This window comes from Pogoniulus pusillus, chromosome 26, assembly GCF_015220805.1.
Source record: "Pogoniulus pusillus isolate bPogPus1 chromosome 26, bPogPus1.pri, whole genome shotgun sequence".
In the NCBI taxonomy this organism is placed as follows: domain Eukaryota; kingdom Metazoa; phylum Chordata; class Aves; order Piciformes; family Lybiidae; genus Pogoniulus; species Pogoniulus pusillus.
In genome coordinates, this window is record NC_087289.1 from 11,349,840 (window position 1) to 11,368,110 (window position 18,271).

The 18,271-nt window shown below is 48.8% G+C and overlaps 1 protein-coding gene across 3 annotated transcripts in view; it reads left to right on the forward strand.

Annotated features, from left to right (window-relative positions):
- The window catches only part of TNIK (TRAF2 and NCK interacting kinase), a 200,852-nt gene that overhangs the window by 93,658 nt on the left and 88,923 nt on the right, over nucleotides 1-18,271 (forward strand). For all 3 annotated transcript variants that reach the window (XM_064164894.1, XM_064164895.1, XM_064164896.1), the window contains exons 3-4: nucleotides 6,812-6,868; nucleotides 14,629-14,754. In XM_064164894.1, coding sequence (XP_064020964.1) covers nucleotides 6,812-6,868; nucleotides 14,629-14,754 — 183 coding nt within the window. The remainder of the gene's footprint in view (nucleotides 1-6,811; nucleotides 6,869-14,628; nucleotides 14,755-18,271) is intronic.

Consider the following 18,271-nt stretch of genomic DNA (forward strand, 5'->3'; position numbering starts at 1 on the left):
ATCTGAGGGCTGGAGGTCAGGAGTGAGGGACAGGCTCTGCTGACTTGCTCCCTGAGATAGGACGAGGAGCAATGGGTGTAAGCTGCAGCACAGGAGGTTGCACCTCAACACAAGGGGGAACTTTTTGACTGTAAGGGTCCCAGAGCACTGGCACAGGCTCTCCAGAGAGGTTGTGGAGTCTCCTTCTCTGGAGCCTTTCAAGGCCTGTCTGGATGTGTTCCTGTGTGACCTGAGCTAGATTGTGTGGTCCTGCTCTGGCAGGGGGATTGAACTCTTATCTCTTTGGGTTCCTTCCAACCCCTGACATCCTGTGATCCTGTAATACAAGCCAGGATGCCATCTTTTGTGTCCCACACCATTCCCATTGGTAGGAAGAATGTGTGTATGCTAGAGCTGGTGGTGTCACAGTTGTGCTATCTAACAACATGGTTTAGAGGCAGAAGCTGGCCAGTAGAAATGGCACTTGTTGGGCTGCTTCATCAATTGGTGTTTTAACTGCAACAAAATACAATGGAAGAAAATAAGCTGGGAGACTTCTGTCCAGCCAAAGTGGTAATATTCAGACTTCTCTGAGCCTTTTTGTGATTTGCCTCATGTTACTGAGATTTCTGTATGAAATGGAATGTTCTTCAGCTTATGCTTTCTCAGTGGTGAGGAGTGATAGTGTGATCTGGTCCCACCAAGGCTGTTCATATCAAAATTTCTACAGTGCCTGACAAGGGCACCCTAATCTTGTCTTAATATTTCTGTTTCATGACTAAAGGGTGTTGCAGAATGGCTACATTCCAAGTGTTTTGCCTTAAAATATCACACATGCAGCAAGGTTACCCCACGAAGTACCTGCCCAAGGTAGGGTTGGAGTTGGGGACGGCGAGATTTAAGAGATGATGCTCTGCCTGGCTTAAGGAAACAGGAGCTCTGCTTTTCTCAAGAGAGTGATAATTCTGGTCATGCCTCTCTGTTTGCAGCAGGTGCTGGGTCATGTATTTTGTTGGATGAATAGGAGCAGACAGCAGAAGTTAAATAAATAGGGTGGGATACATTTCTGGGGACAGAAATTGCAGCTCTGGCTCGAAGGTGGAATCTGTGCTTGTGTAAGCACAGTTTAAAAAAGCAACAATCAATCATCTTCTTTCCCTCCTCAAAAGGTGGACTGGAAATTGGGGCTGGGATATACAGTTTTTGTGTACCAAGGCTGATACTGAGGCCAGGGTTTATTTATTTAGTAGGTATAATGCCTGAATGCATCCATTGATGTTTGAAAGCGGTCACCAATATTCACATCATCTGCCAGTCCATTACACTTTGTGGAGTGTGAGGACCACAACCTGTGAAGGAAAAACCCACAACTTCTGGTGCTTCATTTGCAGAACTTAGCCTTAATACTTGGTATTAGCAAGTTAGTGATAGTTAGTGTAACATTTTGAGAGTAATTGGGAGCATGAATTTATGCTCAGGTGGATGTTAGGAGGAAGTTCTTCGCAGAGAGAGTGATTTCCCATTGGAATGGGCTGCCCAGGGAGGTGGTGGAGGCACAGTCCCTGGAGGTCTTCAAGAAAAGACTGGATGAGGCACTTGGTGCCATGATCTAGTTGATTGGCTAGGTCTAGGTGCTAGGTTGGACTGGATGATCTTGGAGGTCTCTTCCAACCTGGTTGATTCTATTCTGTGATTCTAAATGTCAGAGGCTGGAAGGGACCTCAAAAGCTCATGCAGTCCAACCCCCCTGCCAGAGCAGCATCACCTAGAGCAGATCACACAGGAATGCTTCCAGGCAGGTCTTGAATCTCTCCAGAGAGGGAGACTCCACAAGCCCCCTGGGCAGCCTGTTCCAGTGCTCTGTCAAGCTTCCGGGGAAAAAACTGTGAAGGTGGTGAATTGATGAAGGTGAAAGCAGATGGAGCAGTTCTGCCTGGACATCACACAGCCAGGTGCAAAATCTGCTTCAGGGAAAGGAGCAAGGAAGCCTTGGAGGCTCAGGGGTGACCTTATTGCTGTCTACAACTACCTGAGGGGTGGTTGTGGCCAGGAGGAGGTTGCTCTCTTCTCTCAGGTGGCCAGCACCAGAACGAGAGGACACAGCCTCAGGCTGCACCAGGGGAGATTTAGGCTGGAGGTGAGGAGAAAGTTCTTCCCTGAGAGAGTCATTGGACACTGGAATGGGCTGCCCGGGGAGGTGGTGGAGTCGCCGTCCCTGGAGCTGTTCAAGGCAAGGTTGGACGTGGCACTTGGTGCCATGGTCTGGCCTTGAGCTCTGTGGTAAAGGGTTGGACTTGATGATCTGTGAGGTCTCTTCCAACCCTGATGATACTGTGATACTTGTGTGTTGGGGAGCCCTGAAAGTTGTACCCCAGGTCATGCTGGCAGTGATCCTTCAAACCTTGCAGTGCTTACTCTGAACAGCCAAAGTGGGATAACAAAAGGAGCCTTCTGGAAATCTCTTCTCCTTCCTCTCTTTTGAAATCCCGGGGAGGTCAGTCACTGCCTGTGAGTGAGGAGGGAGGAGCAAACCCATGTTGATGGCCAGAACAAACTCCAGACAGGAGTTTGAGCCCTTTGGTGGCAAAGGGCTGGTGGTGTCATGTCACAGATAAAGAGAATCCCAGGTTGGGGGGACCTCAGGGATCACCTTGTCCAAAGTTGTCATGGCAGCCTGGGCTCTGGGAGGGCTCTGGTCCTCTGGCATCTCTCGCTCTTATGCAGGAGCAGCTGGGAGCAGCTCGCCTGCCACCAGCCAGTGGAAAAAGCCTGAACCATGCCAGGAAGCAAAGAAGGCAAGAAGACAAAATGTTAGAGATTGCTGAAGGGCAGAGCAGCTCCTTCTGCACAGGCAGGCAGACCGAGGGCTCTTAGCATTAATTATTAAGCAGACAGGAGACAAGGAGAGCGTAAGGAGCAAGAGTGGCCACAAAGGTTGCTGCTCCTCTCTGTAATTCCTTCTCTCCTGTCACCAAAAATGGTGGTGGTGATATGGTCTGGAGGCTCAGAAGTGAATGCTTTGCCATGGAAAGGCCTCCCATGCCTCTGAGGACTTTGGGACAGCTGTGCCTTTAGCAACATCCCCAGGGCAAGCTCCCAAGCACAGGGGAACCCAAACGGAGGAATTTTGAAAGAGCAGAAAATTCCTCTTGAAGTTCTTTGTAGGCATCTGAGGTCTTACCTATTTTGACCCATGTCATGGCTGTGGGGGAACAGAAGTGACTTCAGGAGCAGGAGCTGGGCTGGTGTGGCTTTCTAGTGGAGACCTCTGCTCTGGGTGTTGATTTAAAGGAAGAAGCCAGCAAGTTTTGATGTGTGGAGGACATGCAGAGGTAAAAGTGTTGCAGCAGAGGCTTTACAGTGCGTTTCTTGGCCATGTTACACCAGTCTCATTTGTAGCTTCTTCATAGCAGTGCAGGGTTCCCACTTGAGGATTTGATGCTTGCCACACGTTAACAATATTGGCTTGCCTTGGCTGTGGCAGAAATGGTTCTGCTGCCTGATCAGCTGGATACTTTGGGAAGGCTGTGGGGGCATGGATACTTCCTGCATGGCCAACGTGCAGAAGGAGGTTGGTGGCTGGTGCCATTGGAAGGGCTTGTTATTGCCATGACATCTAGGGTGGATGCTAATTTTCTTTCTATAGTGGGTCTATCACTCTCAGTTCTGTGTTTCTCTCCAACCTGTCTGTGTCTGTACTGTGAACCCAAGAATGCCTGCAGTAGGGTGCAAATCAGCTGGCTTTTCTAAACTACCTATGGTAGTTCCACTGCAGGTATCAATGCTGAGCACTAGGGATGCTGAATGAAAAAGGACAGTTAACTGGTGAGGAAGTGCCTGGTTTCTTTGGATGGAGGTGGAAGTCTGTTGGGATGGAGCTCAGCAATCCACCACTGCAAACAGACTTAAACAAAATGCTTTTGTTCCAAGGCTGAACACTTACTGGTTCTCCTTCAGCTGTTTGTTTTCCCTGACTAAATGTCCTTTGTGGCTTACATTAATGCATATTTCAAAGTGTTTTATTTTGGTTTGGGAAATACTCACACAATATTGAGATCTTACCTTCCTCTGTAAATACTGAGAAGTATGGAAGAGCAGCAGATCCCTGGGGGAAGGATGATGTGGACACATCAGGCTCCTTTCCCCCTTGGTTAGGACCAGAGGTAGGCAGCAGCACTCTTCTGCAGCAGGGCTGGGGCAGTTCCTTAAAATACACAGTGAGGTGAGGATGTGTCAGATGAAGGCTGGGGACAGAGGGGCTGGAGAGCAGCCAGGCAGAAAGGGACATGGGGGTGCTGGTGGGCAGCCAACCAAACATGAGCCAGCAGTGTGCCCAGGTGGCCAAGAAGGCAAATGGCATCCTGGCCTGTACCAGGAATAGTGTGGCCAGCAGGACCAGGGAAGTCCTTCTGCCCCTGTACTCAGCACTGGTCAGGCCACACCTTGAGGTCTGTGTCCAGTTCTGGGCTCTCAATTTAAGAAAGATGTTGAGGTGCTTGAATGTGTCCAGAGAAGGGCACCAAGGCTGGTAAGGGGCTGGAGCACAGCCCTGTGAAGAGAAGCACAAGGCCTGAGAGGAGAGGCTGAGGGAGCTGGGGGTGTGCAGCCTGGAGAAGAGGAGGCTCAGGACAGATCTTATTGCTGTCTACAACTACCTGAAAGGAGGCTGTAGCCAGGTGGGGTTGATCTCTTTTCCCAGGCACCCAGGGACAGAACAAGAGGACACAGCCTCAAGGGCAGATTTAGGCTGGGTGTTAGGAAGAAGTTTCTTCACAGAGTGAGTGACTGGCATTGGACTGGTCTGCCCAGGGAAGTGGTGGAGTCCCCATCCCTCGAGGTGTTTAAAGAGGAGACTGGATGAGGCACTTAGTGCCATGGTTTAGTTAATTAGAAGGGTTAGGTGATAGGTTGAACTTGATGATCTTAGAGGTCTTTTCCAACCTGGTTAATTCTGTGATTCTAAGGTGGTAAAATGAGCAAGTGCAGGGAAGCCTCATCTTCCTCCTCCACTTCGTGGAAGATGAAGTGTGCCATGGTTGAGTCTGGGCACATCCCTTGCTAGTGCTGCGTTGGCTTTAATTAAAGAGTCAGTGCATGTGGAACTTCCTGGTCAAGCAAACAGGGGTGAATTTAGGAAGGAGGGATGGGGATTTGGTTTTCCACATCACATTGGTTAAATAGATGGTGTCTGGTAAGGTGCCACTCCTTCCCAGTGATCTCTCTGAGGGGATGCTTCAGCTGCAGCCCAGTGCTGCTGGCCTGCCCTTTATTTCATGATGTTTTATGCTGCACATGTTAAAATAAAGCTCTGTTTTTCCATTGGTAGAACATGCAGTTGCTCAGGACATATAATTTGTGTTAATAAACGAGTGAGGAGCCCTGGTGGGTGAATTGGCTTCCTGGTGAAGTCATAAATTTGGAGAGGATGAGGCTGCCTTGCTCCACAGCCAGCGCATGGGTTGGGTTCCTGCAAACTCAAAAGGCTGGGAAGAGGTCCTTCTGTCTGGTAATTTGGGATTCTAGCTGGAGGAGACATGGCATGAAAGACCCCCTCCAGCTTGGAGGGCTGGGAAGCCTAGGCACAAACCCCAGCTCAACACCAACCGTGCTGGCTGGGGGGGCTGAAGGAGCCTGCAGTTAAGGACAGTCTCATGTTTTTACCTCTTTCTGCTATGCTTGTCCCCTTTCCGTCTCTGCTCCTCCTCTCATCCTTGGTGCATTAAGTACCAATGTTGCCATTCCCTGTATGTTCTCCGTGCTGTATCTCATGAAATGGGGCCTTAGGCTGCTCCCCTAGCAAAAAGTGACTGGGAAATGGGGATGCTTCACTTTGTCTCTTGGCTTTCCTGCCGAGATCCGTGTTTGCTGGTGTTCCTGGAGGAGAAGCATCTTTTCCTCTGACTCTGCCTAGTTCATAAGCAGAGCCTGTGCCCTCAGGTGGAGGGAGGGGGAATGATTTGCTGTGAGCAATTCCGATGTGATGCTGGATGATCCATTCTCAGGACGGGAGGAAGAGCTGTGAATTGGCTTGCTTGGTAGCAGTTGTGTTGGCTTAAAGATCCCCTCAACAATTTGGGCTCTTCTGTCGTGTTCCTCGTCTCTGCCAGGCATTTTTCCGTTAGGATTGACATGCTCAAGCACCCTGCACCAAGCAGCTCATAGCAGTGGTTTGCTAGTTTCTCAGTTGCTGCAAACCACAGGGGCTGTCCATGTGTGTCAAGGAGCTTCTGTTTCCATGCTGCCTCTTGAGCGTCTCCTCTAGACGCACACTCCCTGCTCATGCCAGCACGAAGGCAAGGGTGGTTCCACAAGCCAAGGAGCAAATCTGATGTAAAAAGGAACCTCTCTGCTCTGCAACCAAGGCTTTTGCACAGGAAATAAATCCAAGGCCAGAGTGTGTAACGGTGCTGTGCGGGCTTGGAGTGCCTGGTGTGGCCCCAGGAGCGAAGTGGAAGCAGTGTGGCTGCCCCAGCCAGCACACTGCCAGCATCAAAGCCCCAGCAGATCACTTCCAGCCGAGTCATGCTTCGTGCTCAGGAGAGGCCCCCGGGCTGGTTGTTTTTGCATGGCTGAGCATTAAAGGATATTTCCAGCAGTTGTTTGCCAGAAAAACAGAGCATTGGAGGCTCTCTGCTAATTAATTGTAATGGCAGGAGGAAAGGGATGGAATTGCTTTTCTCATCATGGCTGCTGTGAAGATGCTCTTGAAAAGGGAAAAAAAAAACCTGTGTGGATGGTGCTGGGATCAGGAGATTGTTTAAGGATATTGTTCACTGTGAGGAAAACATTGCCACCAAGCCAAACAAACACACTTCTCCCTTTTCTTTTGCAGGGTCGTCATGTTAAAACAGGCCAGCTTGCTGCTATTAAGGTTATGGACGTCACCGGGGTAATGTATCCTCCTCCTCCTCCTGCATCCTTACATTGCTGATAAGCAGGGAATGGGGCCAGGCTGTGATAACCTATGGGGGTTGGTGGAAAGTTTGTGTTCCTGAGAAGCCAATCTGTTTTGCCTGAATGTGAAATGTGCCATTAAGAGGTTTGGGGTTTAATCAATGTGTGAAGGGGGGGGGTAAATAAATCTGGAAGAGTTTTGGTGATTGAGTAATTTTCCACTGGGTGGGGGGAGAGCAACATCGAGTCCCAGCAGTGGCACTTTGGAATGTGGTTATAAAATCTGGGAAAAATTGTAACAACACAATCACAAAACCACAGAATGCTATGGGTTGGAAGGGACCTCTGGAAAGCGAGTCTGACCCCCCCTGCCAGTGCAGAATCACCTAGAGTAGGTCACACAGGAAGACATCTAGGTGGATTTTGCATATTTCCAGAGAAGGAGATTCCACAGCCTCTCTGGGCAGCCTGTTCCAGTGCTCTGTCACCCAACCAGTGAAAGGTTTTTCCTTATAGAATCATAGAATGATTTAGGTTGGCAGGGACCTCAAAGATTGTCCAGTTCCAACCCCCTGCCATAGACAGGGACACCTCCCACTAGAACAGGTCACTCAAGGCATCATCCAGCTCTGGACTTCAACACCTCCAGAGTGGGAGCATCCACAACCTTCTTGGGCAACCTGTGCCAGTGTTTCGCCGCCCTCACTGTAAAGAGCTTCTTCCTAACATCCAGTTTGATTCTCCCCTCTGCCAGTTTAAACCCATTCCTCCTCCTCCTGTCATTACAAGACCTTGTAAATAGTCCTTCCCCAGTCCTCCTGTAGCCCTCTTCAGATACTGGAAGGCCACTACAAGGTCTCCTCAAAGCCTTCTCTTCTCTAGGCTGCAGAGCCCCAATTCTTGTAGCCTGTCCTCAGATCAGAGCTGCTGCAGCCCTCTGAGCATCTTGGTGGCCTCCTCTGGACTGGCTCCAACAGTTCTATGTCCTTCTTGTGCTGAGGGCTCCAGAACTGCACTCAGGACTCCAGGTGGGGTCTGAGGAGAGCAAAGGGGTAGAATCCCCTCCCTGTCCCTGCTGGCCACACTGCTCTTGCTGCAGCCCAGCACATGGTTGCTGTCTGGGCTGCACTCACACTGCAGGCTCCTGTTGAGCTTTTCATTGATCCAGACCCCTAGGTTCTTTTCCTCAGGGCTGCTCTCTCTCAGCTATTCACCACCCAGCCTGGATTTGTGCTTGGGATTGCACTGACCCAGGTGCAGGACCTTACACTTGGCTGTGCTGAATTTCATGAGGAACCTCCTATGTGCCAGCTTGCACCTGTTGCCCTTTGCCCTGTTGTTGGGCATCACCGAGCAGAGCCTGGCTCCAGCCCCTGACACTCATCTTTCACATCTTTATAAACATGGATGAGGTCATCCTTCAATCTCCTCTTCCCCAGGCTGAAGAGATGCAGTTCCTGCAGCCTTTTCCTCATAAGGGAAAGGTTCTGCCCCCTTCATCATCTTTGTGGAGTCTTTTAGGATGGTGCATTCTTTAACACATTTTGGGTTCTCCAAATCCGTGTTTTTCATTGATGTTTGGTATCACCAAAACTACCTGCAGATATTAAAAGGAATAACTTGATTAGACAAGTGAAATTACCCTGCTGATACAGGGGGAAAAATGGAGCACCCTGGCCACAGAAACATGGCTCTTTTGAGTCTTGTGCCAGGCTGAGAGAAGCAAGAGTGTGCAGGTGATGAAATGAGTAGCAGGATTTAGGGGAAAGAATGGTTTCACCATTTCTGCTGGAGAGAGTCCAACAGAGAACCACAAGGATGACTGGGAAACTTGGACATCTCTCACATGAAGACTGAGAGACCTGGGGCTGTTTAGGTCTTGAGAAAAGAAGGCTGAGAGGGGATCTGATCAGTGTCTGTAAATACCTGAGGACTGAGGGTCAAGATGAGGGTGCCAAGCTCTTTTTGGTGGTGCCCAGTGATAGGACAAGGAATAAAAGGTACAAGCTAGACCACAGGAGGTTCTATCTCAACATGAGTTGAAATTTCTTTATGGTGAGGGTGACAGAGCACTGCAACAGGCTGCCCAGAGGTTGTGGAGCCTCCTTCTCTGGAGGCTTTCAAAACCTGCCTGCATGTATTCCTCTGCAGCCTGCCCTAGGTGATCCTGCTTTGGCAAGGAAGTTGGATTCAGTGATCTCTGGAGATCCCTTCCAACCTCTGTTCTGTGATTCTGTGAGTTCCCTGTGGCCACAAAAGGGAAAAAAATGAATGTAATTACTGTGATCCCTGAAAACCTAAACAGATGCATCTGGGAGGCTGACATCAAAGGGCTTTTTCTTGAATAAATTTTTAAGTGCAGTATTACACCTCCCAAAGTTCCTTCCTGTGAAAGCAGTGCTTTGTTACTACTTTTGTTTTGTTTTTTTACTGGGATAACACATTGCAGAATTTCAGGACTGGATCCCAGTCTACCTTACTTTTTGAGTCAATGTTTTTAATTAGCTTTTGGGAGTTGAGCAGATACAGAGTTGACTTGCAGTGAAAGCAGTCAGCTGGCCTCAGGAGTGTGTTCTGAAATGCCATAGCTGGTGTGGTATTGGTATCTACAGGACCTTCATCCAGATTGTTTTTGTGCATGGGAAGATGTCTGTAAGCATGAATGAGATTTGTTTCTGCTTCCTTGCCATAGCTACCAGAGCCATTTCTCTAGTTCTCGTGGGAAGCAGGCTCTAAGGGAAGGGACAGAGCCACCAAATGCAACTTCATGGCATAAATAGCAGTGAGATTCCCATGGGATGAAGTCTGGGGTTGCAACCAATTTCAACTGAGGAATCAGAATGTTTCTTTGAGGCCAAACAGAGGCTTACATTTGAGTCTACACATCATTTAGTGATTCTGAAATCTCCTGACTTCCAAGTAAGGATGTTGACTAAAAGGATGCCACATCTGGTCCTGCCCAATAACTACTCTTTTCAGCCAGGTCTTTAAGTAGATGTCCCTGATTCAAACCTGTGCCTTCCAAAACAGGGTCTCAGGTCTCTGAATGTCCAAGATCAGGTCTTTGGTACAGGATGTGTTGTTTGGATATCCAGTGATTGGTTTTTTCCCCCTTAAGCTGTTTTTAGCCCCATTAAACCACGCTGGTTATTTTTCCTTCAGCATATAAATGTGCAGAGTTTTGAAGTCTGTCCTCATAAAAAGAAGTCCTGACAACTTCTGCTCTCCTCTTCTTCTCCATACCCCACTGAATACCCTCTGTGGTGACCCCAGTATTGCATGAGTGGAGGCAGATGGCAGGAGGATCAGCTGAGGTGCAGAAGTGTCCTCTGAAGGGATGCCACCAGTACACAGTCGTCAACAGAAGGTTGCTCATGAAGCAGGAGAGGTTGGAACTAGAGGATCCTTGTGGTCCTTTCCAACCCTGACTGATTCTATGATTCTAGGATGGGTGATGACCACACTAAAAGTAGAGTAAAGCTGTGACATGGTGGGGGCCAGAGTGTGCTTCATAACTGTTGATACTGAAGTCAGATCTAGAGCTGTGTCCTCCAGACACCACACAAATGGTCCTGGGAAGCATTTCCAGAGCGATTTCTAAAGGTGGTGCCTACAGCCACATTTGGCACCTGGACAGGCTCAGTGCAAAGGCTGCTGGTGAAAACCCAAGTGTGTCCTCTCCATTCCTTCACTGCCTCCTGACCTGTGCCTATTTCAGTGCTGCTGCTGTTTCATTCTATACAAGTCTTCCACCCTACCCATTTTTTCAGGATGTCCCTGGTGAGGTGGCTTTCAGAAGCCTACAGAGATAAAACTAATGTGGTCATCTCAACAATAGCCACCTGGAGGAAGCTTTTGGAGTGTAAAGCCTCCATATTTTAAGTGAGCTCCCAGCCAGCATCTCATCCTGACCACTTGCCATGCACTAAACCCTTCAAGGCCCCTGACAATGATGCTTTGTTTGATTCATCTATGCTCTTGCTAATTATCTCTTAGGGAAGATTGCAGTTTAGAAGCCCTTAAATTACAGCACTTGATCAGTTTGGGCAGCCACTATTTCTGAATTAAGAATTCAGATTCATTTTCCAGAGGCTGGTCCTGCTGCATGACCTACTTCCAGTAATTGATGTAGCAGAACTGATTGACAGAGGCAAAACGTGGCAGCAAAACCTGGTCTGGGGGTTTTGTCAGTTTTGGGGTTGGAGCAGCAACAGCAACTCACCATAATAATTCATTTTTCATCCCTCCCTTGCTGGATTTGCTGGTGGTGATTGCTGGATGTAGTCCTGCTTGGGAGTAGGAGGCTGGGCTGGAGACCCCTGAGCCTGGCTATGCAAACCTGTCCTCAGGTGCCATCCACAGCTTTCATGTTTTGAGTTGGCTTTTTTCCCTCATTTTGAATACTTAAACCTAAAGAGGGACTTGAGATAAAACCTCAGCCCAAGTGTCCCTCTGGCTTGTCCCCGTTTTTCCTAGAGAACAGAATCATAGAATCAACCAGGTCAGAAGAGACCTCCAGATCACCCAGTCCAACCTATCACCCAGCCCTGTCCAGTCAACTAGACCATGTGTGGTGGTTTGGGTGTTCTCTGCCCCCCACACTTTGGAAATCACCCAGACTAGACTCAGCTGGCTCTGGAAACTTGAGTGAAGCTTATTATTTACAGCTTAGCTCAATATACAAGCAGATATTTACAGTATATACAGTTACAGACAGAAAAATACAAGGTAAAAGGTAATACAGAAACACAACTCTCCCCCCAGAAACCTGAGTCCCCAGGAGGGGCTCCCAACCACCCTTCCACCTTCTCCCACCCCTTTCAACCTTACCCCAGTCCCAAGGGAGAAGGGAGGTTGGGCCAGGGGATTAGGAAGCAAAGTGGATTAATCAGAGAGATGGCAGAAAGGCTAGAGAGAGAAATGCAGCTCAGAGCTCCCAAGCAGAAGTGCAACTCCCTTATCCATGTTTGGATTCTTGTTCTTATACCTCTCAGAAAGCCTATGAGTGAAGTAGACAGCAGCACTGTTTTCTCTTTCACAGCCTGTGATCTAATCCATCTCACCAAAACATTCTATCTAGCTTCAAACTAGCACACCATGGCACTAATAGTATAATAATAACAGCCAGGAATGAGGCAGGAGATTACTGAAGTCCTGGCTAGTGGTACTCTGGGAGCTGGTGGGATTTTGCACTGGCTGCTTCTCCTTGCTCCCAGCACTGTCAGGCATCCAGCTGCTTTATTTGTTGGAAAGGGCTTCAATGGGAAAAAAAACCCCAAACCTCTCTGGTGCCTCATAAAGTGTTACATTCTCTGGATTCCTGGGAAAATGAAAAGTTGTGTTGCCTGCTTGAAGGAAAATAGTGATAAAGGTCTTCCAAAATAGTCCGTGGTCTAGTTGATTGTACAGGGCTGGGTGCTAGGTTGGACTGGATGATCTTGGAGGTCTCTTCCAACCTGGTCGATTCTCTGATTCGTTTGGGCCAGTTCCTCATCTTGTTTAGTGCTTGTGCTCTCCATGCTCTTAACAAAGATAAAAGTGGAGCTTGTTTTATACTCCACTTAGCTACTTCCATTTCTTCCTTCTGACCTCATCTCCACTGTTCTTCCCTGACTTGTGTGGAAGACTGTAGTCAGTGAATCGTCGTCCATGGTATTTTGGGGAGAAGGCTGTGCTTCTGTCTGTGTTTTGTGACACTTGATCAGGGAGCATCACTCTTCAGGAAGGGCTGCTCCTGCAGCTTTGCTGTTCACAGGGTGTCTTGTCCTTTGCCCATTTGTCAAACCAAGGTCAGGATGAAGCAAGTGAGGGACAGGAATAATAAAGAACAAAGAAGTAACAGCCCTTCTGGTCCTTTTATAATAAAGCTCATTGACATCAAGGTGCTAACTGCTGCTCCACAGCCTGTGGAGTTGCAGCAAGCTGGAATTCCGTCAGCTTAAAATAAAACCAGGGCACATTTGATGGTCACGAAAGCAAAGAGCTAGGACATCAAAACAGGCACTGCTACAGTGCTTCTGCATTGGCTGCTTCAGCTGTGGCTGCTTTGCAGATGGGACAGAGAGGGGCTGTGACAGAAGAGTGGGTTGCACTGGAAGGGATCTTTAGATCATCTAGTTCCATTCCCCCTGCCATGCATGGAGACACTTTCCACTGGACCTGTGTGCTCAAAGTCCCATCCAGCCTAGCTTTGAACATTTCCAGAGATGGGGCAACCTCAACTTCTGTGGGAAACCTGTTTCAGAATGGTGGTGACATGCACATCCCACCTGTGGGAGTGGTGCCTGCCACCAGGACCGAGTTAGCCTGGCATTGTGGACAGGCATTGGTCCTGTGCCACCACACCACTAGTAACAGTGATCATAAAATGCTTTGAGCTGGAAGGGACCTTCAAGGCCATGTAGTTTGAACCCCCTGCAATGGGCAGGGACACCACCTCCAGACTCCAGGGTGGGCAGGAGCAGTGTGTTGGACAGCTGAGATGCACAGGGCAATGACCCTTCTGCCATGCAATGGTTTCTACCATCTTCTGGGGCCTCTGATGGGTCCAAGAGGCTGGGCAGATACCCTGCAAGAGTACCACGAATTCTGCTGAGCTTCAGAGCAACACAAGTCTGCTGTGCATCATTATATGAGTTATAAGGGAAACTAAAATGTGGAGAGATGGGTGAACTGCTGCAAGTGTGTCCTTGGGCTGAGATGCCAAAGTCTGCCACTGGTGCACCTCTAGGTGGAGGGCATGGCTGCTATGAGGGCTCAGTTCCTGACCAGCCTTTGCTTTGCTTGGCCAGTCCCTCCTGATGGACATTGACACCTGTAGGTAATTGGCTGTTTGGGAGCTTCTTGGGCCTTGCTGCTCCCACCTGTGCTGCAGGGTTTAAAGCAGCACATGGGGGTGGTAGATTCTTAAACCCATGTGAGAGGACTGTTTAAGAGGGATGGGGATCAGTGAGAGAGAATCCAACAGAGGGCCACAAGGATGACTTGGGGACTGAAGCACTGCCTGATGAGGAGGTGCTGAGGGCCCTGGGGCTGCTTAGTCTGGAGAAGAGAAGACTGAGAGCTCTGAGGGCTGGGGGGACAGGCTCTGCTCACTTGCTCCCTGGGATAGGACAAGGAGCAGTGGATGTAAGCTGCAGCACAGGAGGTTCCACCTCAACACAAGGGGGAACTGCTTTACTGTAAGTGTCCCAGAGCACTGGCACAGGCTCCCCAGAGAGGCAGTGGAATCTCCTTCTCTGGAGCCTTTCAAGGCCTGTCTGGCTGTGTTCCTGTGTGCCCTGAGCTAGGTTGTATGGTCCTACTCTGGCAGAGGGGTTGGACTCGATAATCTCTTTGGGTCCCTTCCTGTGACTGCTGCCCACCCTAGACTCTGCCAGCACCTTTGGGATCCTGTTCAGGAGGAGATGTGATGATCAGAACTATTTGGGAGCAACCTGATTTCCATACTGCCTGAAGATCTGTCCAGTTCAGGGCTCAGAAATGCCGCAGGGATTGTGGCAAAGCATGGGCCTTCTCCTTAGCTTTTGCTCAGGAAGCAACCCAGTAGCTTCTGGTCCACACCACCAGGGCTCAGCTGCAAAAAAGTGATTAAAAACTGGTGCAAGGAAACTTGGGAGAGGTCGGTCAGGAATGGGGTGCTTAGAAGTTCACCCACGTACAAAGAGAACTGTGAGCCTGTGAAGTGCAGTCTCTTAGTGCCTCTGGTTTTGTTTTTCTTTCCCTTTTTTTTTTGTTTTTTTTGCCTCAACCCAGGATGAAGAGGAAGAGATCAAACAAGAAATTAACATGCTGAAGAAGTATTCCCACCACCGAAATATTGCTACATATTATGGTGCTTTCATTAAAAAGAACCCACCAGGAATGGATGATCAGCTCTGGGTGAGTTGCTTGCTTTTTTCTGTTAAATAACTGAGTTTTAACACAAATTATTTGCTCCCTGTTGGCCTTTGACCACAACCTGTACTGCACCAAAAAAAAAAAAAAAGCCTTATTTTGCATCCCTCTTTTTTTTCTCAAAGTGAAAGGCTCTTCCTGTGCTGCAGAATGCTTCTCCAGTGTTCCATGAAACCTTTGCATGCTAATGATAAAACTGGGTTTATTCTGAATTGTCATTAACAACATCTTTGTTGGAGTATTCAGTTGCAGATGATTTTGTCCTATGAAAACAAACGCACTAAAAACACACCAAAACCTGTTGGAGGGAGCTGAGAGTGTTGCTGGGAAGATGGAGGCTGGGGTAGGGGATAATGGTTGCATTAGATTCCTGCCAGCTCTCATGCTTAATATTTCATGGAGCCAGTGCAGGCAAATGGAGAGGAGGGGGAGGGCAGGGAGGTCTGTGGCTGGTCAGCTGTTTCAGTGAAGACTGGACAGGGCTAGGTGCTAGGTTGAACTGGATGAGCTTGGAAACCTCTTCCAGCCTGGTTGATTCTATGATTCTCTGATAAGATGTCTCATATTGCTGAAGGGCTGCAAGCTGCTTTGCCTTTCCATAAATCCTTGCCTGCCTTCTCCTGCTATTTCCCTTGTCAGTGGCTTCTTGGTTATTAATTAGGCATTCCCAAACCATGGAGGATTAGGGCAGCACTAAAGGGAAGGCTGCCTTTGAGTTACCTTAAATGTAACAAGCTGGATGTTGGCCTGCAGTCTAGACAGTTTATTTCCTCATAGCCTTGTAATTGTAGTCAGTTCTGAGTTACCCACAGGTAGCTTCCAAAGCTTTTCTTTACCTGGACAAGAAGGAGTTGGGGCTGTTCAGTCTGGAGAAGAGGAGGCTCCCAGGTGACCTTCTTGTGGCCTTCCAGGATCTGAAGGGAGCCTACAAAAAAGCTGGGGAGGGACTTTTTAGGCTGCCAGGGAGTGACAGGACTCAGGGGAATGGAGCAAAGCTGGAGGTGGGGAGATTCAGAGTGGAGATGAGGAGGAAGTTGTTGAGCATGAGAGTGGTGAGAGCCTGGAAGGGGTTGCCCAGAGAGGTGGTTGAGGCCCCATGGCTGGAGGTGTTTAAGGCCAGGCTGGATGAGGCTCTGGGCAGCCATCATGATCTAAGATAGGGTGTCCCCTCCCATGGCAGGGGGGTTGGAACTAGCTGATCCTTGTAGTCCCTTCCAAACCTGACTGATTCTATGATTCTAAGATAGCCAGAGCCTAATTTTTCAAGGGTAACAAATGTTTGTGGAGGCCATGGAGATACTGAAGAGAAGCAGAACGCTCATTCCTTTAGCTTCCCTATCAGTTAGGCTTGGTTTTGGCAGAAGCTTCAGTGACTTCAGCTGTTTGCCCTTGCATCCACGTGCCCAGAGCATGGTTATTGGAACCAAGGGGGTTTGGAGGACATTATTCCATGTCACCTGGGAAAAAACATGGAACTGATGGGCCTCTGTGCTGCCTTGTCATGCAAGGCTCTGTGGGACATCAAATTATTGTAAAAATCTGAGGACTTGAACTCCAGGAACTGTTATCCCTTGGCTGTAGGGGTTATTTTTTGGTGGGAACTCTTAAAAAATCATGTTCTTTGCAGCTGGCCTGGGCTTCAGCGAGGAAAAAGCTGTCAAGCTGAGAAATGCTTTTTCATCCTGTGAAATTCCATTTGGCTTTAGCTGGTCTATAAGCTGTGTTTTAAAAAAAGTAAAATAGAAAACCAACTCACAACACTTCCCCTTGTGCTGCTGGAGTGCCTGTGGGGGGAAAAAAAACCGCCAGCTGTGTGCCAAAGGCCTCAAAAGCCAGAGGAGCTCTCCCCAAATCTGGGCTCTGCTCAGTGATTTTATGCTCCTTGAGTCTGGTGTAAGTATGGTCTGACCAAGGAAGAGGGTTTGGTTTATTTCTTTTCCTGTGTGCAATGCATATAGGTCTTGACATATATTGTTATTAAAAAACAATGATTTTTAACTAATTTGCCCATCCAGAGCAGCCTGGAGTTCCAAAGGGGAAAGTTCCATAGGAAACTCATTGGATGATCATCAGTCCCCATCCTCATGAAACAGCAGAGGATGGTGTGCATTCCCTAAGTCAGGAGGAGAACCTGAGTGTTTCCCAGGAGGTCACCCAGCCATGCAAGGGGAGATTTGGGGAGGGCCTATTTGCAAGGTCTTGTAATGACCTGATTTGGGAATCACTCCAGAAAGGGAAACTCCACAACCCCCCTGGGCAGCCCATTCCACTTAATAAATCCTGTGGAGGGAGTCACAGCATCGAATGGGCTGCCCAGGGAGGTGGTCAAGTCACCTTCCCTGGAGGTGTTGAAGAAAAGCCTGGATGAGGCACTTAGTGCCATGGTGTAGTTGATTGGACAGGGCTGGGTGCTAGGTTGGACTGGATGATCTTGGAGGTCTCTTCCAACCTGGTTGATTTTATGATTCTATGACAGGATGAGGAGTAATGGGTTTAAACTGGCAGAGGGGAGATTAAAACTGGATGTTAGGAAGAAGTTCTTTCCAGTGAGGGTGGAGAAACATTGGCAGAGGTTACCCAGGGAGGTTGTGGCTGCTCCCTCCCTGGAGGTGTTCAAAGCTAGGTTGGATGAGGCCTTAAGCGACCTGTTCTAGGGGTAGGTGTCCCTGCCTATGGTGGGAAGCTGGAACTGGATGATCTTTGAGGTCCCTTTCAACCTAAACCATTCCATGATCTTCATCACCCAGACTTGCTGCTTGACTAAACATTCTGAAATCCCTTCCAAACCACTACTCTCCCCCCTTGATTTTGGAGCCTTTCTCATGGGCGAGTGGAAAATAAACAAACGTGTTGCAGAAGCTGCTTTTCTTGCACCAAGAATGCTGGAGGGTGAGGTTTATTTAAGTCTTTGCCAAGTGCTGGAGCTGATGGAGTTGCTCCCAGGAAAGCTCCCAAAGCATGGAGGAGAGGTGTGCTGCTATCACTGTGTTCAAGAGCCGTGGTTTCAGGATCTGATTGAGTTAGGACTTGCAGGGACTCTATCAGTCTTGCCGCCCAGATAAAGGCTTGTTTATTTTTCATTGGCCCTTTGTTGAAATAAAGTGCTCTCTGATAATGGCCAAGTAATTCTTTTTATCGACATGCAGGAGGCTGATACGGAAATAAAACCCAGGGAGCTCTTTCAGGGGAGATTAGCATCGCTGGGCAAGGCGGCAGGCTGCTGACATGAGGTATTGTCGTCGCTTCTGCCGCCGTGATGAGCGGCTCTGGCGCTCTGCTGCTCCCCTCCACACCTGCCACTTGCCCTGAAAGATAGGATAGGATGGAATAGGATCATAGAATGGTGCAGGTCGGAAGGGACCCCAAAGATCATCCAGTTCCAACCCCCTGCTGTAGGCAGGGACACCTCCTGCTAGAACAGGTTGGTTAGGGCCTCATCCAACCTGGTCTTGAACACCTCCAGGGAGGGAGCAGCCACAACCTTCCTGGGCAACCTGTGCCA